The sequence below is a fragment of the Maniola hyperantus genome, chromosome 15 (genome assembly GCF_902806685.2).
Source record: "Maniola hyperantus chromosome 15, iAphHyp1.2, whole genome shotgun sequence".
NCBI classification, from domain to species: domain Eukaryota; kingdom Metazoa; phylum Arthropoda; class Insecta; order Lepidoptera; family Nymphalidae; genus Maniola; species Maniola hyperantus.
Genome location: NC_048550.1, coordinates 1,258,900 through 1,283,657, shown reverse-complemented (window position 1 = coordinate 1,283,657; position 24,758 = coordinate 1,258,900). Strand labels below are relative to the sequence as shown.

Below are 24,758 nucleotides of genomic sequence, written 5' to 3'. Positions count from 1 at the left end.
CCCCGGACTTGTCCCTGATTATCTATGGTCGTTAGAGAATATCCCTGTATAATTTACAGGGACTCTAACAACCATAATCAATGAGTAAACAAATAACTATTCCTAGGTCTGTGATTATAATACTCTTTGGAAAAATGACTGGACCCTTGATATGGTCGCAGACCACAGAGTACCTGTCACCTATTATTATTAGGGTAGTACCCTAACGTGTAATTATTTACCACTTTACAACTAAAATCTATTATCTAACTGAGCCCAATATACATACAATGGTTAAAAAGAGATCATTTGCAGCACAAACTCCAGTGCATCATTCTACTCCAGTAGAAGTTATCGCAGAAGACGTAACCAATCACCCGCTATGTTTGCACGGTCCAACATTGCTGTTTTCCAGTGAGAAAGGCCGGTTCTATGCGTGTGCCTCTTGTAGGAACAAGAAGGACTGTACCGTGCATATAGATGAAGAAGATTGGAAGAAGGAAGGTGTGAGGCAGAGAAATGAAAAGTACTACAAGCTTATTCCGAAGTTTGATAAGGCTGCGGCGTGGAATCATTTTAAAGAGGTTAGTGTTTTATTTTTCTTGTCGGTGTATAAGTGTATAGTTTGGCGTCAGTAAAAAGAGCTTGTACTGGTACTATAGGTACTAGCTGATGCTCGCGACTTCGTCCGCGTGAAGTTACGTTTTAAAAAATTCTGTGGGAACTGATTTTCCGGAATAAAAAGTATCCTATGTTACTCTCCGTTCTTGCTACTATCTCTATGCCAGAAATCAAGTCGATTGGTTGCTTAGTCAGGGCGTGAAGGAAGGACAAATAGACACTTTCACATATACATAATACAAGTATAGATGTACATAGATGCACTGGGTGGTTTATCCTCAATCGCTCAATGGGTAAAGGAGTGCACTGAAAATCGAAAGGTTGATGGTTCAAACCCCGCCTGTTGCACTATTGTCGTACCTACTCCTAGCACAAGCTTGCCGCTTCACTGGACAGGAAAGGAGAATAAATTAGTCATTTAACATGGCTAATATTCTTGCTAAATTTTTTTTTTTAATAATAGAGATATTGAGCAAACGAGCAGGCGGGTCACCTGATGTGTAAGTGATTACAGCCGCCCATGAACATTTGCAGCACCAGAGGAACCTCCGATGCATTGCCGCATTACTAGATCAAACCTGCGATATCACATAGATTTCAGCTTTTTGAAGTATTAAATTATTTTACAGGTGAAATCACGACACCCCTCCGACAGGGCCTACTGCCACACATGCCAGGAGCTTTTCATCGCGTCTCAGAGCAGGAAGCACCTCAAGGATCACCGGATAGTGTTACCATTGACTGATGAGCAACTTGCAAGCCCTACTACATTCCTACAGCCTCTGGAGAATGACCAGCACGAGGCCCAGTATATGTTCACCAAGAAAGCTGTCAGTACTGTTCTTGGAATACTGAGGAATAATAAAATAAGGTATATTTGTAGCATTTTTTTTTTTCAATAATCTAAATCTAAAGGAAAAGGTGACTGACTGACTGATCTATCAATGCACAGAACAAACCACTGGACGGATCAGGATGAGATTTGGCATGCAGATAGCTTTTATGATGTAGGCATCCACTATTTTTTTTTTACAGATTTTTGAAAATTCTACCCCTAAGAATGAAAGAGGAAATGAAGGAGGTTTATAAATAAATAAATAGCCATTTATTTCCAAAATACATAATTACAATTGTTATCTAAGTAGGTACATTATTAGATTATTTGTTATCTGTCTAGTTTGTAAGATCTATATAAATTGCTTATGTCATTGCTTCAATTAAATTATTATACAAAGTTGTTAAATTATTTATTAAAACTAAATTAAGTTATTTCAGTACAGACGTAGACAAGCAACAAAATAACAAAAAAATATTTAATTATTCTATTATTTAATTCGTGTTATTCATTCATATAATATTAGGTAATGTAATCTTTCTATTCAATTTATATTGCATTGTTATTATTATTACTTTCCATTAATAGTATTAATTATCAAAAAATTTCAAAGATGTAACATATTATTTAAAACAAAGGATGCACCTATTATTTAGTTTGGTTGTATTAGTTTATATTTTGGGTACCCATCTTTGGGTGTAGGCCTCCTCCATATTGCTCCACTGTGGTCTCTCCGTGGCGAGTCTCGTCCATGTCGGTCCTGCTACATCCTCGATGTCGTCCCTCCAGCGAGCGCGCGGTCGCCCACGCGGCCGGGTGTGGTCGCGCCGCCACCAGTGTAGTACCATCTCACTCCACCGACCGTCTCTTGCCCGAGCCACATGGCCCGCCCATCTCCATTTAAGTTTACATGCAAGCTCCGCAGCGTCAGTAACCTGTTCTTTTTCGAAACCCTCTCGAAAAAGAGTTCCTATGGGATTTTTTACTCTGGATATCAAGGAGTTCGAAGAAATTGACGTGGACAAAGCGGCATCATCTAGTGTTATAAGAAAAATAATTATTTTTTCCAGTAATATCTTATGTATTGGAACACCATCTATCCACGAAGCGGCGCAAGAGCATCCAGACTTTGACTCCTTACTGCTGGACTATGACACTCGGTATCACATGTTCCATCCCAGCAACAAGTTCCTGTGGTACAACATGTTCAACAACTTTCTGTTCAACCAGAACGACAATGAGAAAGTGTTGAAGAAGTTCCTTAAAAGCTCCAAGTATGTATGTCCACACTTATGTTAAACATATTTTATAACCTAATTTTTAGGGTTCCGTATCTCAAAAGGAAAAACGGAACCCTTATAGGATCTCTTTGTTGTCTTCTGTCTGTCAACAAACCTACAGGGTACTTCCCGTTGACCTAGAATCATGAAATTTGGTAGGTAGGTGGGTCTTATAGCGGTATTAGGGGAAAAAATCTGAAAACCGTGAATTTGTGGTTATCACACAAAAAAATTATAATGTGGTCATTAACTAATAATTAGTATTTTCAATTTTTATAGTAAGATAACTATATCAAGTGGAGTATCATATGAAATGGCTTCACCTGTGCATTCTAAAACAGATTTTTATTTATTTTTATGCATCATAGTTTTTGAATTATCGTGCAAAATGTCTAAAAAATAAGACTGCAGTACGGAACCCTCATTACCGCGAGCATGCCTCACACTTGGCCGGTTTTTTAAGGCTATTTCATATTTATTATAGGTATAACACATACAGAATGTCTCAGTTTATATATAGCATTTTCATCTTAAATATATAAAAGGAAAAGTGACTGACTCACTGATCTATCAATGCACAGCTCAAGCTACTGGACGGATCAGGCTAAAATTTGGCATGCAGATAGCTATTATGACGTAGGCATCTGCTAAGAAAGGATTTTTGAAAATTCAATCCCTAAGGAGGTGAAATAGGGGTTTGAAATTTGTGTCCACGCGGACGAAGTCGCGAGCATAAGCTAGTTTTTTATAGAAAGAAAACCTTAGCAGTTTTATTTTACAGGAACAAAGGCCTCGCTATAGTAATGGACCCGCCGTTTGGCGGCCGCGTGGAACCGTTGATGCAAACTATCAAAGAACTGTCCGAAATGTACAGCAAGGTGTGCGAGACTGAAGATAAGATATTGCCCGTCATCTGGGCCTTTCCATACTTTGCAGAGCCCTATATCACAAATATGATGCCGGAGATCAAGATGCATGATTATCAAGTATGTATTATTAACTGAAAAATCAATATTTGAAAGCATTTTATAGTTATTTATCTCACTTGAATGTTTTAATACCTAATTATCAACAGTTGCATACAAGACTTTATCTACACCCATAATAATATGAATCCCATAATAAGAAAGGTGTTATAATGTTGTACTGAATTTCATAATAACACTCCTTTGTTTTTTTTCAATCTCTGCGCAAAGGGCCACAGACAAATAAAACAAAGGAGTGTTATTATGAAATTCAGTACAACATTATAACACCCGTTTGGATGATATAATGGTTATTACGTCATTGGGTGTTTTAATGTTGGCAATAAGCTAACTGTTTCAGAATCTTTTATAGAGGATTTAAAGCATGGGTGTAGATAAAGTATTAATGAATGAATTTAAGTATCATATTGAAAGTATTAATGTAATTTTAAGGTTATTTGTTTTGTAAGGTGTGCTGTGTGATTAAAATGTCAGAAATATTATCAGTTTATGATTTTTTTATAGCTGCTAAATAATTTATACCTATATGTGTTGTAATGTGGCTTGAGTGTTACAGCCCTTTCACACGGCGCGCAGTTTTCTGCAGGATCCCGTTTGATGGCGAATGTGTTTATCGCTCGCTAGCATACAAACACATTCCCCATCAAACGGGATCCTGCAAAAAACTGGACTGCCGTGTGAAAGGGGCGTTACCTGTATTCTTATGGTATTATGACAAAAGCCTTCACGCAAGTACTGACAACAACTGTCCAAAAATTCAACTCAATTGGCTGAACGATCTTTGGTATCGGATAGACAGATAGACTAACATTAAGGAAAGCTGGTGAGAAGTTGATAAAAAGCTACAACTGCATCTTCCACAGAATTGAACAAATTAAACAAAATATTTACTCTTATGGTTCTGCACTTGAAGGGTGCAACAGGACCCTATTACTAAGCTTCCGCTGTCCGTTTGTGTCTGTCAGTCTGTTAGTGTCATATATCTCATGAACAGTAACAATAAAGTAGGATTATTTTCACATAACGTGTTATTTTCAAAGGCTTTATAATTTACATATGGCTGATATTTTACAGGTAGAATATCAAAACCACAAGAAATTCCAAAACAAAAAGGGGGGACGCAAATTCGGTTCCCCAGTACGGTTCTTCACGAACCTACCATTTGCCACCATTGATTTGTCAAACGACAGCAGCTATAAGCTTTGCGACAAGTGCAAATATTGGGTGTCCACGTCAAATGTGCACTGTAACAAGTGTAGAGAATGTACTAGTAAGAACGGAATGACGTACAAACATTGCTATATATGTAAGCGATGTGTGAAGCCTACGTATGTGCATTGTGCACAGTGTGGCAGATGTGGCCAGGAGAAACATGTGTGTGGCGCCATTGTTGAGTCACAGGTAAGGTATTGTTTGTTGTATATACAATACAAAGTGAAATTGATTTTGTATATTGCTTGATAGGCTTGCGCTTGATGAAAATCATACCTTATGGAAAGAATTCATTCTTGCCTTGAAGTCATTTAAGTTACATATAGCCTTTATATTTATATCCTCATCTCATCCTCATATTTATAGGTAATTAAGAGCCTCGATAGCTCAACGGTTAAAGGAGCGGACTGAAAACCGAAAGGTGGCCGTTTCAAATCCCACCCGTTGCACTATTGTCGTACCTACTCCTAGCACAAGCTTTACGCTTAGTTGGAGGGGAAATGGGAATATTAGTCAGCAATTAACTTGGCTAATATTCTTTAAAAAAAAACACGGATGCCGGAAGGGCGTTCCAACCTTAGCGGTTCGTATTAGAATCGTTGATCAAAAATGTTTCGTGTGAGTAGACTGAATGTCGAGCGCATAAGGATGGCAAAGCTCACGATTTCTCGCTGTTGTGTGGTAGATTTCTTCATATTTATAACTTTTATAAGCTTGTCTGAAGCATATTAACATTATTATAAATGCGAAAGTGTGTCTGTCTATCTGTTTGTTACCTTTTCACAGCCTTTCCACATAACCGATTTATTTAAGATAACGAGGGATCACTCGAGGGTGTAAACCATTTCTTTTCCGGCTCTCGTCTGGTTATAAAAGTGTAATTATAAAATTCTTTTATTTTTATTATTTCAGTCATGTTATAACTGCAATGAAAAAGGACACAAGAAGGCAGAATGTCCACAGAAAGATGGCGCGAACGCAAAGAAAAAACGCAAGTCAATAAAGTAAAATATGTTACTGTAATAAATAACAATATTAAAAATGTCATACAGTTTCATTCCTAAATGTCATGACTCATGATCCTATAAATAAAATGTTACATATCATAAAGGTTCGTACGCACCAGCACGGCTAACATGTGCCGCATGAGATATCTCGCGAAGAGAGAGAGACATCTTGTCGATGTCTACTGTTTTCCCGTTTACACTAACATGGTCGGCACGAGAGGCAATATTCTCGTCGAAGACTTGACATTCTCGCGTAGACAAACCGATGTTGCGGTTTACCAAAATCATACGATATTCTAATGTTGCAACACCGATTTCGTTCATTCATTTTTGTCTGAAACCATCAGATTCAGTTTTGTCTGTGGTGAGTCTGTGTTTAAAAATGACGTTTTATGACAATTTGACGTATTGAATTTGACGTTTTAACATTGACATTTGACATAATGACATTGAGAACTTGTTTTAAGGTTGTTTTTGAAAATACAGCGCATATTTAAGTACTTACTACGAAAACATAATTATTCACAATTTTAATGAACGTTTTGAAAATGGAAAATAATAAGAAGTTGTAAGTAAATTAATTTGATGATATTATGGATATTATTAAGTGTACCTAGTAACCTACCTACTTAATATGGAGTCAAACATGAATTAATTAAACCACTATGTTTCAGTATCAGAAGCAACAAGGCACAAATCGCCTATTTGTGCCAGTTTATGGCCGGCCACCCAGCATTTGCTGCTGGGGATTATAGGACGCCTTTAGGGGCGTCCAGTTGTAATTCCCAGTGGGAAAAGTTGAACTGCGAGCTAGACGAGCTCGGCCCGCAGAGATCGGTGGAGCAATGGAAAATTGTAAGTTGAAGTACCTACCTGTTTTCATTTGCATCAGTGACTAGTGGAATTCACTGGAAAGAGGTTTAATATAATATATCTGTAAGTAATTTCAAGTTGCTGAGATACGTATTTATCTGTATATATAAAATTCAAAGTCCTGACTGACTGACTGACCTACACCTAAACCACTGGTCCTAGAGACATGAAATTTGGAGGGTGTGTTCTTTGTAAAGAGTAGGTATCCACTAAGAAAGGATTTTTCGAAATCCTACCCCTAAATGGGTTAAATAGGGGTTTGAAATTTATGTAGTCCACGCGGACGAAGTCGCGAGCATAAGCTAGTAGAGATATAAAATTTTGTAGTGATTAACATTGTAAATAGTCCACTATAGAAAACATGACTACTATTTTGATAATTCGTTAATATTCACTGGACAGAGGTTAATTTGCACTGCAACTGTAAGTGCAAATATATGATAATATATGTAATAAATCAATGCTATATTTGTCAAAATCTAAAAGTTATGTTGAACATAAATATTCATTCATATACTATAGCAATTTCCTTAAGATATACAGAGAAGTGCATTAATTTAACAACTTTTTGTTTCAAGTGCTGGCGTGACCAGAAACGCAAGGCCCGAGACGAGGGTGGAGCCTCAACAAAGGCCCGGAATGCCACCGGGAATTGCGTGGAGATTCCACAAATTTCAGACAATGCAGTGCATGTTCTGAATACAATTGGCCAGGAAATGGCAGTGGGTTGTGGTCCTGAGGAGTCACCAATTGGTGTAAGAAATATATACATATATTATGATCAACCCATCATCGCCCCGCTACTGAGTCTCTTCTCAGATTGAAAAGGATCTAGACCCTAGGCCATAGTTCACCACGCTGGCCCTGTGCAGATTGGCAGACTTCACACGCCTTTGAGAACACAGAAAACTCTCACGCATGCAGGTTTCCTCACAATGTTTTCTTTCATAGTTAAAGTGATATTTAAATTGCTTAAAAAGCTCATAACTTTGAAAAGTTGATTTGCATGCCCACGATCAAACCCACAACCTCAACCCGACTCCCAAATAGGACTTGTTAACCGCTAGACTACCACGGCTATGCACATTGCAGGCTCTAAATCTATTTCTAAACATTTATTTTTTCAATTTTGCATAATTTGTTAAAGCATAGCTAAATACTAAAAGTTAGAATTTACACTGAGTACCTATTGTATTTAACTGTGTTTACTTTCCTCTTTCTTTTAGTTCACTCAGGAGACCACAACTCCACTGCCAGCTCTTGGCCAGTTGCAAGCAGAACATGCACTAGAACCGGTGGCATTCCCCAGCACCTCGGGCATGCAAAATGTGGTTCCACAGCAACAAGGACCACAAACTGGTCAGCGCCCAGCACCACCAAGCGGTCAAAAGAGCCGAGCTCGAAAAGTCTTGCCACATGATCGATTTTTAGCAGCTCAATTGGAGAGCAATAATTTAGCAAAAGTAAGATAATCTTTAGAATGGACAAATGTATTCTGCCTTTATATCCATACTTTGTTGATGGTGTAGCTACAGTCTATTGTGTATTTGTTTGGTTTAAGGCAGCGAACGCATTACGCAAACAAGCAAATGTGTTACGCGAAGCAGCAAATATTCAACGCGCAGAAGCAAACGCTTTACGACGAGAAGCGGCCATCACTGCACAAAGGCACCTTTCTTACTTGTAAGCATTAATGTATTGTAATTGTAAGGGTTTTTTTTTATCATTTTAACTTTTATTCACAAAATCTATTGACACATTAAACATTATGCTGAGACACTATGGAAGCCACCGCAGATGCCATGCCGGCGAATGATTGCCGCCTTCTAGCGGCGCGGCGATGTTAGCAAATCTTCGTACAGCATTAGGGCAGCATGATCCACAGCTCGGTCCGCAGCATCCACCACAGGGTCCGCAGGGTCCACATATTTTGGAGAAGGACAAGTACAATCAAATCCTCCAAGTGATTCACATATATTATTATAAAACAAAAATAATCTAGCAGCCTTATTTTGCAATAGACTGTAAGATTACCGTTGAATATAATCGTCTTTATCGCTCTCTGATACTACTTAAGTATACTCCTTCTCCAAAATGTGTGGACCCTAAGGGATATTTAACAATTACACTGCAGTTTCATGTTTTTACCTAGAAGTGCAATCTTTTTAAATCAATTTTAACTTTGCTGAGACTCAAAATTGAGTTAAAACGAGTGTGAGAGATCTGTCTCGTTTTAACTCTGTCTTAAGTCTAAGCTTAAGTCACAGTGCGCTCTATAGATCTCATCCTTAGAAAATAGTTTCTTCCACCCCAATAATAAAGTATCTAAATGTTTGTGTACTTTATAACATTGTGTTTATCTTGTTATAGGATTGCAAAAGACAAAAAAGAAGAAGAGTCCGCCCGTCTCCGCTGCCCTCCTCCCTCTAATTCTGAGCACAACTAAATTTAGAGATTTTCCTCTTACTATAATATGTAAAGTAATATGAAAAGGACAGGACAGACACAGTTTGAGAGCTTAATATTAATTAAGAGCTGTCAAACCTCATGATTTTAGCTGCCTGTCACGAGCCTATTGTTTAAATTTGTAGCTTGCACTAAAATTTAGTCTATAAATGTAAAATTCATGTTCCGTCCTTTTTTTAGCAATATTACGAAGAAAAATATGCAGATACACTAAATTTAGTTTCAAGAAAGACAACAGAATCAGCGCCAATAATGTTTTGTATTTAGAAGGACGATTTATGTTACAGGTGTTATTTAAGATTTTTTTAATATTTTTAGTGACAAGTGCAAGCTTACAACAGTTATTAGTTAGTATTAAGTGTAAAAAATGATTTAATTTGTTTAGGGTTCCGTTGGTACCTCATAAGCAAAAACCGGCTAAGTGCGAGTCAGACTCCTATAACAAAATTAACTGTCCCAATTAAGAAAATTAATTGTACCAAGTCCAAAACAACATTTTCAGCTCATATTTATCTACTTCTAAGAAACTGAAATGCATTAAAACTGATTCTTGAGAACTGTCCAAAATAGCCATTTATAAGCCAAATAGACCAGCCAAGTGTGAGTCAGACTCGCGCACCGAGGGTTCCGTAAGTTCAGGTATTTTTTCGACATTATGCACGATAAATCAAAAACTATTAGGTATGCATAAAAATAAATAAAAATCTGTTTTAGAGTATGCAGGTAAATCCTTTTCATATTAGTATAGTTATCTTATTTTGAAAATATACATTTTGATATTTTTTGTGATGTAACCACCCATTCACTGTTTTCGGATTTATTACTTTACTTGTGCTATAAGACCTACCTTCTTACCAAATTTCAAGATTCTAGGTCAACGAGAAGTACGGAGTACCCTATAGGTTTTATTGACAGACACGACGGACAGACCGACAGACAACGAAGTGATCCTATAAGGGTTCCTCTTGAGGTACGGAACCCTAAAAAACTGGTCAAGTGCTAGTCTAAGTCGCACACGAAGTGTTCTGTATCATCGTACAAGATATAGGTACCTAACACGTTTAGTTATTAGAACACTGCAAGTTAATGACGGACTGCGCAATCTATGTATATATGATTTAGTAAACTACTTCATTATTTTTAATAAACTAATCATAAACAATTGAATCTGACTTTTTACTTACTAACAGGCTGTGATTATGATGATGATGATGATGATGATGATGATGATGAATAAATAAATAAAACACAAATTTAAAATAAAAATGATTTTTATTCAATCAAACTTTTACAAGTACTATACTGTTAAAATAAAATAAAATAACTTTTACAAGTATATTTGAAACGTCAGATGCATCTACCACTGGTTCGGAATGCCTTTCCTACCGAGAAGAACCAGCAAGAAACTCGGTGGTTGCTCTTTTCAAAGATTTGATATACAATATTATGCCATGTATAAGAAAAGTATTTGCAGTCCTGCGCGTTGCTGGAACGAGCTGCAGGTCAAATCCACGCTCTTTTATCATTTAGATAATCTTCAATTGTGTAATATGCTTTTAAATCTTCATTTAATTGAAATAATTAACAATGAGTTGTACCTACGGTGTACCCGTTTGGCTTGGGAGATCTTGGAAGGTGCCTAGGTTTGTCCACCTCACTAGCCTTGTTGTCTCCGTGCTGATACAGAGTCTTCCTCCAATTTTGGACACTGTAAAAAGCAAAATAAAATATTATACTACCAGTGAAATCTTTTTAAATCTTCATTCAATTGAAATAATTGGCAATGAGTCGTTCCTGTTTGGCTTGGGAGAATCTTAGAAGATGCCTAGGTTCTTCCACTCAACTAGGTCTCCATACTGCTCAGCATTTTCAGGATATTCCTCTAATTGTACACTGTAAAAAGCAAAATAAAATATTATACTACCAGTGATTTTTTTTAAAATCTTCATTCAATCTAAATATATAAAAGCAAAAGGTGACTGACTGACTGGTCTATCAACGCACAGTTCAAACTACTAGACGGTTTGGGCTGAAATTTGGCATGCAGACAGCTATTATGACGTAGGCATTCGCTAAGGATTTTTGAAAATTCCACCTCTAAGGGTGTGAAATAGATGTTTGAAATTTGTGTAGTCCACGCGGACGAAGTCACGAGTATAAGCTAGTTAAAATAATTGGCGATGAGTTGCTCCCGTTTGGCTCGGGAGAATCTTAGGAGATGCCTAGGTTCTTCCACTCCAGGCTCATTGTCTCCGTACTGCTCAGCATTTCCTGCAATCACATCTTCCTCCAATGGTACACTGTAAAAACATAACAGCATTACATAAATTAAATACATTACCTTCAGTTAATAACAAAATAATGTTATGTAGAGATTATTAAAATGCTTACCCAAAATGCTTCATCAAATTATAAATGATGCAGCAAGCATATATAATTTCAGATGCTTTTTCTGGGGAATAGTGCAGAACTCTGTCTATCCCCAGGCATCTTAGGCTACCCTTGAGGTACCCGTTTGTCCTCTCCACTGCATTCCGTACCTGGCAGTGCCAATCCGTGTACCTCTGTTGAGGAGAGTTAGGTTCTGCATGCAGAATTGGGGTCATTAGCCAAGGTTCCAATGGATACCCTGAATCACCTGCAATAATAAAATATCAAAATGGCTTTATTATTCATGGTTTCAGTGTATATTTGTACTATGTTAATACATAGTGAAAATACAAAGTTTAATAACTTAAATAATATGTTATGGTATGTTTATACCATAACATATTTAAGTTATTAAAATAATGTAACAATAGCCTAGTGGTAGTTAAGTCTGTAGCTCTAATAATATGTTTATAGCCCCGAATAATATATTTTTTACTTATTAAAATAATTCAGCGTCATTATCTAGTTTTTTTACAGTGTCTGAATGTTTTCCTAAATTAATTAAGTGTAAATTGTATGTTGACCTACCCAAGAGGAAATAATTTCCGATTCTTCTGTCATGCAGCCTTTTCATCTCCTCTCGTATAGATGAATGATGCCATATAAAGGCATCATGCACCCTGCCAGGATAGCGCGCATTGACGCTGAGTATTCTACAGTTAGAATCACAGATCTATAACAATAACTTCAAAATGAATTGCGAAAAGAACTGTAAACAGTTCCCTTTAGAATATAGAAATACACATAATTCAAATTTCGCAAACCTTCAGTACTCAATTCTAAAATTTTTAGGGTTCTGTACTTCAAAGGAAAAACCCTTATAGGAGTGCTTATAGGATCACTTTATTTTCCATCTATCTGTGTCGTCAGTGTGAAAGTTGTGAAGTAATATTATTTATCACATGAAACAAAAGAAATAAAAAGACATACCAGTTGTACATTAATGGTGTGTGCATCCTTCCTTCTATTTTTATAATGGGCCCCTTGTGGGCCGGACGGGGGAAATATTTTTATGTGGGTACAATCCAGGAGCCCCACTATTCCTGGCACATTGAATTTCGCTTCAAACTCTGAAGCCACACTCCTCCGGCTTGGTTCAGAGCCAGGAAAATGAACCCACTCAGCCAAAAGTCTGAAATTTGTAGGTAGGTAGGTACATAGGTATATTTTATGTAGACAAACACTAGAAGTAGGTATATATTTTTTTGAAAACAATTTAAACGTAAATGATTTTACCTTCTATAAATAGAAGTCAGAAATTGTCCAAGAAAACTGCTTACAGTAGTTTGGGCCTGGCACATTGTGTGGTCTTGCCCAACTTGCCTCTGGTACCCTCCATTGGCAAGAAATTGGATGGAGCACAGTACCTACAATACCATTATTCTTTAGGATCAGTACATTAACTCGAAATCCTCTCTAAGACACAGTCATTAATTTAATAATTATATTAATTTAAACAGGAAGTAATGAAATTTGAATTTCAATAACCATTTCCAAGAAATCAATTAGCTCACAGGGCGGTTTTTTTTGCAGAAGTTCTCAATAACAACAACTATTATTTACATTTTTGTTCACATCTGTGTAGGTACAAAATGTTTCTTGCTTTGTTGAAAGTGTCATTCATTACTCATCAACAAGCGTGGACTACACAAATTTCAACCCCCTATTCCATCCCCTTAGGGGTTGTATTTTCAAAAGTCCTTTCTTAGCGGATGCCTATGTCATAATAGCTATCTGCATGCCAAATTTCTGTCTGATCCGTCCAGTAGTGTCAGCTGTGCGTTGATAGATCAGTCAGCCAGTCAGTCACCTTTTCCTTTATATATTTAGAAGACTTATCTTGTGTTGTCTACATAGAACATTGATTTGCTTTTTTTGTTTAAATAGGATAATTAAAAACCCCTTGTCACAAAGTCTTCGATAGGTAGTCAAAGGTTCATTACCTCGTTAAGTAACCTTTCCCTTGAACATCGAGTCAAAGAGGCTCCATTGTTTATTGATAAAACTAGCTTATGCTCGCGACTTCATCCGCGTGGATTACACAAATTTTAAACCCCTATTTCACCCCCTTAGGGGTTGATTTTTCAAAAATCCTTTCTTAGCAGATGCCTACGCCATAATAGCTATCTGCATGCAAAATTTCAGCCTGATCCGTCCAGTAGTTTGAGCTGTGCTTTGATAGATCAGTCAGTCAGTCAGTCACCTTTTCCTTTTATATATTTAGATTACTATTTTTTCAGTAAGTACTTCTTAGACACATAACTCCGAGCGGTAGGTAGGCATTTTCACTTACCTTGAGATGAACAGGCAGGCCGTCACTGGTTTGAGGCTCCAAATCCTCGGAAAGTCTCCCTACAATATAATGAGCCATCGGCTTGGAGATCCGCCAAAGCGATTGAAACTCTCTATCGCCTAAATCAAATGGATCACACACATCCCTAATTCGTCTGCGCTGGATTTTGCGCGCCTCTCGCTCTTCGTATAACGATATCAAGTAATTATAAAAATTAACCGCCATCGCAATTCCGTTAATCTATTGAAGACAAGTGATCTCGTCCACAAGAAACGACACCGACAATTATCGCTATTTTAAATGTCAAAAGTCGAGAAAATTAGGTTGGCATGTTAGCGCTCGTAGACAAAAATACCACAGATAAGTAAAAATTCACTTTATCTCTACTTGAGACGTCACGAGGCGAATGACGTTTGCAACCATGTTAGCTTCGGTAGACATGGAGAGATAAGACGACAAAATGCGTAGACAAAATTTTCTCGTAGGCCTCATGTTAGCCCTGCTGAGCGGCGCGGCGCGGCGCTTCAGTCCGACTGCAGAACGCGTCACCTCAGGCCGCTCGACGGTGCCTACCGCACTACAACTTCAGTACGCGGCACCTCGCGCCACTTGCGCGTCACTTTTATACCCGTTCGCGTACGAGCGCGAAGCGCCGCGCCGCGCCGCTGGGTATGTCGCACTAGCGTCACTGCACTGCGCGTCGCTTCGCTGCGCTTCAAAATATTCTCTCCAGATGTGACGCGCGGCAACGCGCGGTGAAGCGTGGTGAAGCGCTGTGCAGCGCCGCTCTAGTGCGATATGCGCCATACAAAATGATAGAAATGATATTTTGACGCTCTGTGCCGCGACGTGCAGCTCGCTGAAGCGCCGCGCCGCGCCGCTCAGGTGCGTACGAACCTTAATCGTTATATCTTAATGCTACAAAGTACAAACCATCTATCAAATCAATCAAAAAATGCTATAAAAATTTAAATAATAAAAAACCAGCTTGGTTTTGTAGCTTAACACTGTACTTAACACAGGGCTGAAACAAAAGAAAATAAGTTTTACAGCCGCACTCAGAGTCACTTAATCGTTACTTAAGGCATTCCATATCCATACTAATTATTGTCTTAAGTAACGATTAAGTGACTCTGAATGCGGCGGTTAGACATGAATTTTAAGTTCTCACTCGCCATTTTAACTCTGTATCAACTGTCATGTCAAAAGCACGGTTCACCTTTAAAATATGGACTAAAATCGTTACTTCTAAATCAGACCTAGAATCACGAAATTTGGCAGGTAGGTAAGTATAAATCTGGAAACCGTGAATTTGTGAAACAAAATGAAATTAAAATGTGTTCATGTTCAAATAATTAGTATTTTCAATTTTCAAAGATAACTATACCAAGTCGGGTATCACATGAAACCTGTACATTCTAAAATAGATTTTTATTTATTTTTATGCATAATACTTTTTGATTTATCGTGTAAAATGTTGAAAAAATACGACTGTAGTACGGAACCCTCGGTGAACTCGCACTTGGTCGGTTTTTTTAATTATAAATCTGGAGAATATTGCAAAAAAATATCGAAAGAGTTTTACGCAAAAGAACTTACAACAACTTAGTTTTGTTACACATTAAAACATGGTGACAAGTCCCTACAAGAGACCCATGTCCAGCAGTGGACGTTTGATGATGACTTACAATAAACAATAATTGAAAGTAGTTCCTCCTCGACAAGGCTACTGGTTGACTGTACTGGTTATCTGGTCGAGCACGGCCTGCGCGGCGCCGTAGCGCGCCTCCACGCGCGCTGCGCGCTGCAGCCACGCCCCGCGCACGGCCACCCAGCGCGACATGTGCTGCTGTAACAGCTGCTCTCTGCTCGGAGGCGGCGCCGACAGCTGGACAGTTTTTAATTCTCTTAAGTTCAATGAAGTTTTATAATTTAGAAAGCCGAGTCACAAGTGTGACTATGTGGCTTTTTTATAAGGAAAAGACTTGAATACGCTAGCTTTTTATTTGATAATGAACAGTGCCTGATAACATTTTGCAAAATTTGATGTTATTCAGAACTAAGCTATAGTAAGCACTCTCATTACTCACTAATATTATAAAAAGGTAGGCTACTGAACTGATTTTGAAAATTCTCTTATCAGTAGAAAGCTACATTATTCCTGACCGACATCCATATTCCATACACATATTATAAATGCGAAAGTGTGTTTGTTTGTTGGTTTGTCCTTCAACCACGGAGTAACGGATCGACGTGATTTTTTACCTGGCTATAGTTAAAGACCTGGAGAGTGACATAGAATACTTAGTTCCCACTGGATTTTTAAAAACCTAAATCCACGCGTACGAAGTCGCGGGCATCAGCTAGTAACTCATAAATGAGAAGTTAAGTACTCACATAATTCAAATCAATGCTGTCTTTGCTGCATGCTTTCTGCTCGGGCAGCAAGCTGGGTATGCGGGAGATGACGGGGCCTTCTGGACCCGGCAGCTCTATACTGTCTTCTGATGGAGGCTCTTCTGGTTCTTCGCTGGATATAAATAACAAAGCATACTAGCAATAAGGCTGCCATTGCATACAATTATTAACATCTTATGTGTATCTGATTAAACATCTTGTTTCTTCTCTCACACCCGCATACAAGATAAATATTTATAAAAGCCAGAAAGAAATATAATATACTTACATATATAAAAATAGATAAGCAGTACTGCTTACATACACATTACATAAAGACATATTTGTACCGAGCGGAGGATTACACCCCAGCAGGGGAGACCAAATGGCCGGGGGTCAGGGCGACAGGTTGAGAAATCGGCGGACTATCCTGGCTGAGTCTAGCAACACCGCGTTTTGCATCCTGGCTGCGAGCAAGTTGCCTTAGATGGTGAGTGAGGCTGACTCGAATGATCCTATAAGGCTCCTTTTTTTATTTTGAGATACGGAACTCTAATAAAAAGCCATACAAAAAAACTCACTTTAAATAACTTTTATAGTTGGCCTTAGGCTGGTTAGCAATCCAGGCCCTGCATATTGGATACAGCGGGGAATCCTCCTTGAACTGTGAAAGGTCCACACTCCTGTCAAACAATTTCAGCACGTAGGACTGTCTCTGCGGGGACTTTGGGCGCATCTCTGGTTTATCATCCTCTAACGATAAGTGTTCCTTTCGGTCTAGAGGGATATGTTTTCTATGAGGTCTTTGGTACCAGGGGATCTGTTTAGGGCTGCTACGTCGTCTGTGGATCGTATTAAGATGAAGGGTATTATTTTTGAACACATACATGACTAGAAACAACCTACGTTTCAAATTTCAAGGTAAATTAACAATATTTAAAACTTTTCTATAAAAACTTTCCCCCCTATTTTACTACCCTTAATGGAGAATTTCCCAAACTGACTTATACAGATTTTTATTATTTATACCTATTAACCAAATGTCGATTTTCACGTCTCTAACTTTAAAAACATAGGACTTTCATATAACTTTCCTCCCCCCTTTCACCCTCTTAGGGGGGCATGTTCTCAAAACCGTTTCTTAGCTGACGTCCGACCTACGTCCTAGAAGGATCCTACCTTCTAAATTCCAAGTTTGTAGGCTTTATAGTTCCTGAGATTTCGTGATTAGTCAGTGAGTGAGTGGTATTTTGCTTTATATATTATATAGATAGATTATCTATTACAATTAAAAGTATAATTTTGAACAGTGGTTTTATAGTCTTAATTAAATTTAAAAGGAGATCAAATTCACATGAAATAACTACCTTTCACGTCTAGCAGGCGCATATTCTGTGGAAGCATCCGATTCCTCATTGGCTGGTTCCATCATTTCCAACAAGGCACCTTTGAGGCGCCCGCGAGCTGTTGAAACATCATTATCTAAGTATTCGAATATAAAATTGTGTAAATTAAATAAGCCATTTTACGTAAAGATTTCTATTTTTAAGCAAATAAAGCCGACGAATTACGTACCAACATTCTGTTCCTCTGATTCTTTTGATTCGGGCACAACTTTAGCATTCTTTTTAGGTGCCAATAGTCTTCTACGTTTTGATAAAGGCATATTAGTTGATAATGATATTAATTTAGAAAAGAAACGAATAAAATTACAAAACAGGACATCAACTTGATTGATTTCGATTTTGAAAAACGTAATAGTTTTTTAGCAGTGTTACCAACTTCCAAAAATTGAATACCCCTACCCTAGAGTAAAGTAATAGCGAACTCCGCAGTAAAACAAAAAACGATACACCGGAAAACGTAGACGGAGTAAAAAATCTAGACAAAGAGTAGATAGAGTAATAAAGGTAGATGCAGGAACGTTTGCTTTCTCATTCGCACTATAAAGAGAGCACAGATAAAGTTACTAATGTGGTAAACAGAGACGCAGCTAACCTATTTTTTGTCCCTTATCGTGTAACTGGTTTTTTTCAAGAATACATACAAGAAGTTGCAAAACAAACTTTGAGAAGTCGTGGCGTAATTGTATTTCTCATGAGTTATTTACTTGTTTTCACATAAAAACGTTTAATACAAATATTGTTGATCGCTATCTCAGACGTGGTTACACAGTACTTTAGTCTAGCTTTTTTAGTCAATCTACGCCTGTGGCTGAATTTATGGTATTCTTTTTTGTTAAATAGGTACCTATTAGAACCATTCCATATACATAAAATCACGATATATACCATAATAGATACAGCATAAATGTGTCTGCATCATATATGTAGCTAGGTAAACATAGTATTTGAGCAGGTAATCATGGTAAGTTGCAACCCCATGGCCTATCGATGGTTTTAATTAATCTTTCTCGATGCGGAAACAAGGACGGCTTCCCCAATTCCTCATTCAGTTACATCGACATTTTCAATATATTCCCTAAAAATTGAGATTTTATTTGCTGGCAGCCTTTATTCCCACTATACAATGTCCTTCAAGTGCCAAAAGATCCTTGTCGAAGCCTTAAGTCGTATATCCTATATGTTATTGGTCTGTGGTCGTAATAATGGTAATAACGAAGATAGAGTAATAAAGGTAGATACAGGAACGTTTGCTTTCTCATTCACACTAAAAAGAGAGCACAGATAAAGTTACTAATGTGTTAAACAGAGACGCAGCTAACCTATTTTTTGTCCCTTATCGTGTTACTGGTTTTTTTCAAGAATACACACAAGGAATGCAACTTTAGTTGCGAAACAAACTTTGAGAATTCGTGGCGTAATTGTATTTCTCATGAGTTATTTACTTGTTATCACATAAAAAACGTTTAATACAAATATTGTTGATCGGTTAATACAAATATTGACTACTAAACAATGGTAATCGTGTAATCGCTATGTCATACGCGGTTACACAGTACTTCGATCTACCTTTATTACTCTATTTACGGGTAACTAATAACGTGGTAATAACCATAAGCATAACCACTCACGGAACAATGAAAGACCTTTCGTGGACCTTTCCTTGTTCCGTGCCTACAGTTTACACTCCTTTAATCTTTGATAATTTCAATGGATAATTTATCGTGAAATGAGACGCTACACCGATTTCGAGCAAACGTTCGTTCGAAAGAGACAGCGTCATTATTCACTGAATTTGAAACATACGAAACTCATAGCCGCGCGGCACGCCGCCATCTTCGCCATGATGAATAATCAATAATTCCAACTGTGACATCACATGGCTTGTAGTTGTAATGAAAAATTACCTTCAAGGGCAGGTGGTAAAATTGTGACGGTTTGTCTTTCTTTGTATTTAAGGTTCTCTTCAATCTCCTTAATAATAGACCTTCTTTGCCGTTTAGCAAAGGCAAGACGAGGTTTTTTTGAGGCCGACTGGCATTTTCTGTCTGCTAGGCAATTAAATCTGGATGGTATGCAATGCGGTTTCATTCGAATTTGTTTAACTGAACCCATTAATTTATACCGTAAATAGTTTTCCATGTCGTTTTCTAACTAAAACGTAAAACGTTAAATATAGTCACTTTACAATACATAACCTCAAAATGTAAATACATTGCGAAAGTAATATTATAACTAAATAGATAATTAACTATTGTGGTAAAAGATAATCGAGATTAGTTAGATAGTCTTATACTTACATCGAAGTGATCTTCACAAAAGTACAAACGTGTTGTTTTGCACAACCGCTTCGGATTCCTTCTCGCTAGTTTAAACCAAGTTTTTCTTCTATTTGTATCTGTTGGCACTTGTATCCACAACTTGTTCGGTGTTTTTACACTAGTATTTTGACATTCAGGAACTCCACACCAATGATAAGGCAATTTATTCATTTCAAATTGCAAAAATGTACTTTTTCACTAATAAAACGCCGTTGTTTACCAATCAGTGTGACGTCATGACAGTTCATGAACCTAAACAAAATGTATACTATCTCTATGGTTTTCACTAGAACGTAGTGATTATATTCTCTTTGGTTTTCACATTTATTTTTATTGCAACATTTGTTTTTTTGCGAAAGACCGTCTGAGGACGGTCTGAAATGAAATGTCCGTGGAAATGTCAGACTCAATGTATTTAGGTTTAGGCACGAATGTATAGGTACCAGTAGGGCGATTGTCTAAAACCTGCATCAATCATTATTACAATCTCAATTGTTCTGATTGGCTGAATTTATGCGATTCTTGTTGCAACAATGCATTGTGGCCAATAGTGAGCGAGCATTAACCAATCAGAGATGATTGCGATCGTGACATTGTAGCTGTCAAACAACCGCGGTAGGGCCACTGTTTAGGTTTAGGCTACGTAGTGCTACATACAAATTCTTTGAGTTTATGTACTCAGCTCAGTTTATACCAAAGAAGTTGGAAGTACTAGGTACTACTTTCTATATAGATGCAAAGGATTTATTCAAACAAGAACCATAATACTCTAAGAAAGAACAAACTCGACGGCAACGTTAGTTCCGATTTTTGCCACGCGCCAAGATAGCCTTGTCGCACTGTAACTATATCCTACTCTATGTAGCCAACCAAAGAGTATATAAAGACTAAAGCAGACAGCAGTAGACCTATCTATATAGGTATCCATTGATATTTCCTATATGTTATTGGTCTGTGCAGTAGACTTGTAGATGTTAAAACGTATCTACTATCTAGTGATTATATACTCTTTGGTAGTCGGTAGATGTCAAAAATTCTCGAAGCGAAATGGTCTCAGAATAAGGACTGTGAAATGGTGATACGAAAATAGCACTGCCGGAATTATCAAGATTATTTCTTGAAAGTTAACTTATTTTATAAAATAACAAGGCGCTCCTGCCCACCGCCCAAAAGAGATAATGGCGACAACCGCGTATGAACGTGATGCTGACGGTGAGCACGTAATTATAATAGTTTTTGTGTACATACACTACAGATCAATATGTCAATATTTATATTAAATTTTCACTATACGGTTTATGATTAATGAAGCAGAGTAGTTTGTTGAATTAAACTGAAAACGTTTACTATGACGTACAAGTTGAATGAACTTGTAATTCATGTCCATAATTATTTTCGTGCAGCAAGCATGTAGTGTAGAAAGTTTTACCAACAAACTATTTATAGATGCGCAAATTGCACTCTTTATGAAATATCAGATTGAATACAAGAACTATGCTCTTGATTTATGTTGTAAATATTTTTAATATTTCAAATTCCTCTCAAAAATATTTCTATTTGGTGCTCTGAAGATCCATTAAACAAAGCTATAACAGATTTCGTACTTATGCAAAAGTTATCGAAAGTTTGCCTGCATCTCATCTAAATATATAAAAGGAAAAGGTGACTGACTGATCCATTAACACACAGCTCAAACTACTGGACGGATCGGGCTGAAATTTGGCATGCAGATAGCTATTATGAGGTAGGCATCCACTAAGGCTTTTTGGTAATTCCACCCCTAAGTGGGTTTACGCTAGCTGTGCATATGAGCATTAGCTAGTTGTGCATATGATTTGTTTGATATCATTTATATCAAAATTAGTCGATGCACCATTGTTCCAATTGGGTGGAATTTCCGAATATCCTTTCTTAGTGAAGGATATTACATATTGAGAACTAGTAGATGGTCCACAATTTAGGTTTTTAAAAACCTTTGGGAACTCTGATTTTCCAGGGTACAAAACAGCCTGTTACTCTCCAGGTCTTTAAGTATATCCATGCAAAAAACTGACACTCATCCGTTGCTCTGTTGCAGCATGATTGAAGGACAAGCCAACAAACAAAAACATTTTTATTTTATTTTATAATATGATTTATAACATTGATTAATCAGTCAGTCAGTTTATATCTTAAATGTATAGGTAACTCATATGTTATGAAGAACTAGTATAATTAAATAAATAACAATTTTTGCAGGTGGTAAATTTATACCTGCAACCCAACGACCCGATGGCACTTGGAGAAAACCTAGACGCATAAAGGATGGATATGTGCCACAAGAAGAAGTCCCTCTATATGAGAGTAAAGGCAAACAGTTCAAGGCGAAGCAGAACACTGGAGTCCCTGTAGGCCTTACTAGTGAAATAGTGGAGGAGATGAAGAAATCTAAGAAAGGCTCCTTCCAGCCCATACCAGGCATGATAATCAATGTTGAGAAGAAAAAAAAGAAAAAGAAGACAGGTAACCTTGAAAGCTGGTTAAATAATCATATACAACATTATTTGCTGATCTTAATCAATACTTATAATAAATAAATAATAAGTCAATATTATTTGAAAATTGAAATAATGTATGGAACAGCAGATTTTTTGTTCACTATTTAAGGCATGGTCGTACAATAGGGCTTATTTCTAAAACAGCTACCTGTATATTGGGTAAAAATGTCAGTATCCACCCTAGACTAAAAAATAATAAACCTTCTTCAATTTTAAGTTCACCATTACCAATTGGTAATGGTACCAAGTATCTTGTGATGTTATGTGTTTATTTCTCATGGTAAAAATACTTTTTTATGTTACAGCTGTAGAAGAAGCAGCGGATAAACTTGGAAAATGTGAAATAACAGAGCCCACATTCACTAGTCCATCTCCAGCACCATGCGCGACACCAACACATTCAGATCCAGCCAAAAGACTGAAAAACTTAAAAAAGAAATTAAGAGAAATCGAACTTCTCGAGGAAAAACTTAAATCTGGAACCCTCAAGAATCCAGATAAGGAGCAAAAAGAAAAAATCTCAAAGAAAAATGACATAATCAAAGAAATAGACACATTAGATACAAGTAGTGAATGACCTAAGCCAAAATGAATTTATTTTATAAGATATTTTATCAAGGATCAGTTTTTTTTAAATTCCAATTGTCTTGTGTGAAAGCGACCAATGCTCACAAAGTTTTAGACATCGATGAAATAACATTTTATTTACACCTACTATGAATTTTATTTACAATTACGGCGATTACACACTGCACTTCCGTCATCCGTGAGAGTACCAGCAATTATCTACATGTCATAAGCTCCCATACACATAAAGGAACGTATTTTCAGACTCGGATTGGATAAGTGTGTAACCACTGTTAAGGGTAAGGGTTTAGTAAATAAAAACTGCCATACACCTTCCAGGTTGGCCTGCTGCTATTTTTGACTATAGCAGTCAAAAACAAACAACTAGATGAGATAGTTCAGTCAAACATGTCTTGAATAAAACAATCCAGAGAAAATGTAATGCTCAAGAAGACAAAGTATGCTTGTTGCTTGTGTGTGTGATATAGCATAGCAACATTGCCTAGAAAGATATTGGTGTGTAGTTTACACATCTAATGACACCTATGAGCTTGCTTCAAAAATTGTGATCCATTACCAGGGACGATTAACTGTTTAAAAAATTATAAAAATGAACTTATTTTATATAATTTCTATACAAATATTTTATTACAGAGACATTATGACACCAAATCAGCATAGATATTGTGCATATTTAATAAATACATAAATTATGCATTATAGTGAGAAATTAATTCTTCATTACAAAACTTGACTTAAAAGTGATGATATTCTTAACAGCATCTGAAACAAAACAAACATTTTTGAAAAGCTATTTTAAAGTTGCTGTATACAACAATAAAATTACTAAGTCCTATCAGAGACTATTTTGGTAGATTACTTTGGTTGGAAACTTAACTAAATGCTTAAAGATTATTTAAGTTGTACAGGTACTTACATGAATAGTACTTTATATAAATTCATTTCTCGCTTTCTGCCTCGCGTAATTGCCGAGGCATGCTAGAATACCAATTACAGCGATCCCGATACCCAAAACTGTAGCCAAAAAGTCGCCAAAGTCGTAACTATGCGCTGCTTCCACTCTGCTAACGGCTAGCATCGAGAATATCAGGACAAACACTTTGAAAAACATTTTTGCGTGTTAAGTTAGCAAATTTTTGAGAAATTTTCCGATGTTTATTTAGTTTTCGCCACAAGTTTTCGTTTTTGCCGTACTCTGTGTTTTCGTTCGTCTTTATCACGCACACAGACCAATAACATATAGGATAATCACGCATAAAAAAAGGTAGGTACCTAATAGTTAGTCTCGGTAGTCGTATCATTTACCCATAGACAAGATATTTTGTTGTTTGTTCATTAGACCGAGATTAAACCTGTCAAAAATAGGGATGTCATTTTGAACGGACTATAAGCGCGTCTGTCAAGCTGTGTCTGTCCTCTTCATATTACACTAGTAAGAACAGGATGCAAATAACTACTCTAGCTATTTTGATAGATCTACAAGTGCGACCGCTTAGAGAGAAATTAAATATTTGGGAAATACTTAGATTA

The 24,758-nt window shown here is 37.0% G+C and overlaps 5 protein-coding genes and 1 long non-coding RNA gene across 9 annotated transcripts in view; 4 read left to right on the top strand and 2 right to left on the bottom strand.

The window, feature by feature from the left end:
- The window catches only part of LOC138403353 (uncharacterized), a 32,139-nt gene extending 21,713 nt beyond the window's left edge, over positions 1-10,426 (top strand). Inside the window, exon 2 of the long non-coding RNA XR_011237619.1 lies at positions 9,365-10,426. This is a non-coding gene — a long non-coding RNA (uncharacterized lncRNA). The remainder of the gene's footprint in view (positions 1-9,364) is intronic.
- LOC117988682 (rRNA N6-adenosine-methyltransferase ZCCHC4) lies at positions 117-5,955 on the top strand. The gene is made up of 6 exons (XM_034975851.2): positions 117-563; positions 1,230-1,471; positions 2,506-2,709; positions 3,497-3,701; positions 4,776-5,102; positions 5,826-5,955. Exons 1-6 carry the CDS (start codon positions 270-272, stop codon positions 5,919-5,921), a joined length of 1,368 nt encoding a protein of 455 aa, XP_034831742.1. The 5' UTR covers positions 117-269; the 3' UTR covers positions 5,922-5,955.
- On the top strand, positions 6,042-10,426 carry LOC138403350 (uncharacterized). 2 transcript variants are annotated; one of them, XM_069503522.1, is made up of 6 exons: positions 6,042-6,284; positions 6,595-6,775; positions 7,372-7,548; positions 8,020-8,256; positions 8,355-8,476; positions 9,164-10,426. In XM_069503522.1, exons 2-6 carry the CDS (start codon positions 6,638-6,640, stop codon positions 9,237-9,239), a joined length of 750 nt encoding a protein of 249 aa, XP_069359623.1. In that variant the 5' UTR covers positions 6,042-6,284; positions 6,595-6,637; the 3' UTR covers positions 9,240-10,426. The 2 variants fall into 2 exon arrangements, with proteins under 2 accessions (XP_069359623.1, XP_069359622.1); XM_069503521.1 differs by having other exon boundaries at positions 6,042-6,488.
- Positions 10,427-11,054: 628 nt separating this feature from the next.
- LOC138403349 (putative nuclease HARBI1) lies at positions 11,055-14,388 on the bottom strand. Its single transcript, XM_069503520.1, has 6 exons — positions 13,983-14,388; positions 12,926-13,056; positions 12,620-12,821; positions 12,218-12,362; positions 11,651-11,897; positions 11,055-11,559 (listed from the first exon to the last, which is right to left on the bottom strand). Exons 1-6 carry the CDS (start codon positions 14,205-14,207, stop codon positions 11,421-11,423), a joined length of 1,089 nt encoding a protein of 362 aa, XP_069359621.1. The 5' UTR covers positions 14,208-14,388; the 3' UTR covers positions 11,055-11,420.
- Positions 14,389-14,881: 493 nt separating this feature from the next.
- mip40 (Myb-interacting protein 40) lies at positions 14,882-20,327 on the bottom strand. Of its 3 annotated transcripts, none has more exons than XM_069503517.1 (7): positions 20,083-20,327; positions 19,690-19,936; positions 17,747-17,843; positions 16,961-17,221; positions 16,380-16,512; positions 15,671-15,870; positions 14,882-15,006 (listed from the first exon to the last, which is right to left on the bottom strand). In XM_069503517.1, exons 1-6 carry the CDS (start codon positions 20,272-20,274, stop codon positions 15,709-15,711), a joined length of 1,092 nt encoding a protein of 363 aa, XP_069359618.1. In that variant the 5' UTR covers positions 20,275-20,327; the 3' UTR covers positions 14,882-15,006; positions 15,671-15,708. The 3 variants fall into 3 exon arrangements, with proteins under 3 accessions (XP_069359618.1, XP_069359620.1, XP_069359619.1); XM_069503518.1 differs by having other exon boundaries at positions 14,883-14,994; XM_069503519.1 differs by lacking the exons at positions 19,690-19,936; positions 20,083-20,327 and adding an exon at positions 17,955-18,165.
- A 787-nt stretch (positions 20,328-21,114) lies between these two features.
- Positions 21,115-23,354, top strand: Pym (partner of Y14 and mago). Its single transcript, XM_034975918.2, has 3 exons — positions 21,115-21,315; positions 22,342-22,605; positions 22,946-23,354. The coding sequence occupies exons 1-3, from the start codon at positions 21,282-21,284 to the stop codon at positions 23,215-23,217; spliced, it is 570 nt and encodes a 189-aa protein (XP_034831809.1). The 5' UTR covers positions 21,115-21,281; the 3' UTR covers positions 23,218-23,354.
- Positions 23,355-24,758: the final 1,404 nt, after the last annotated feature.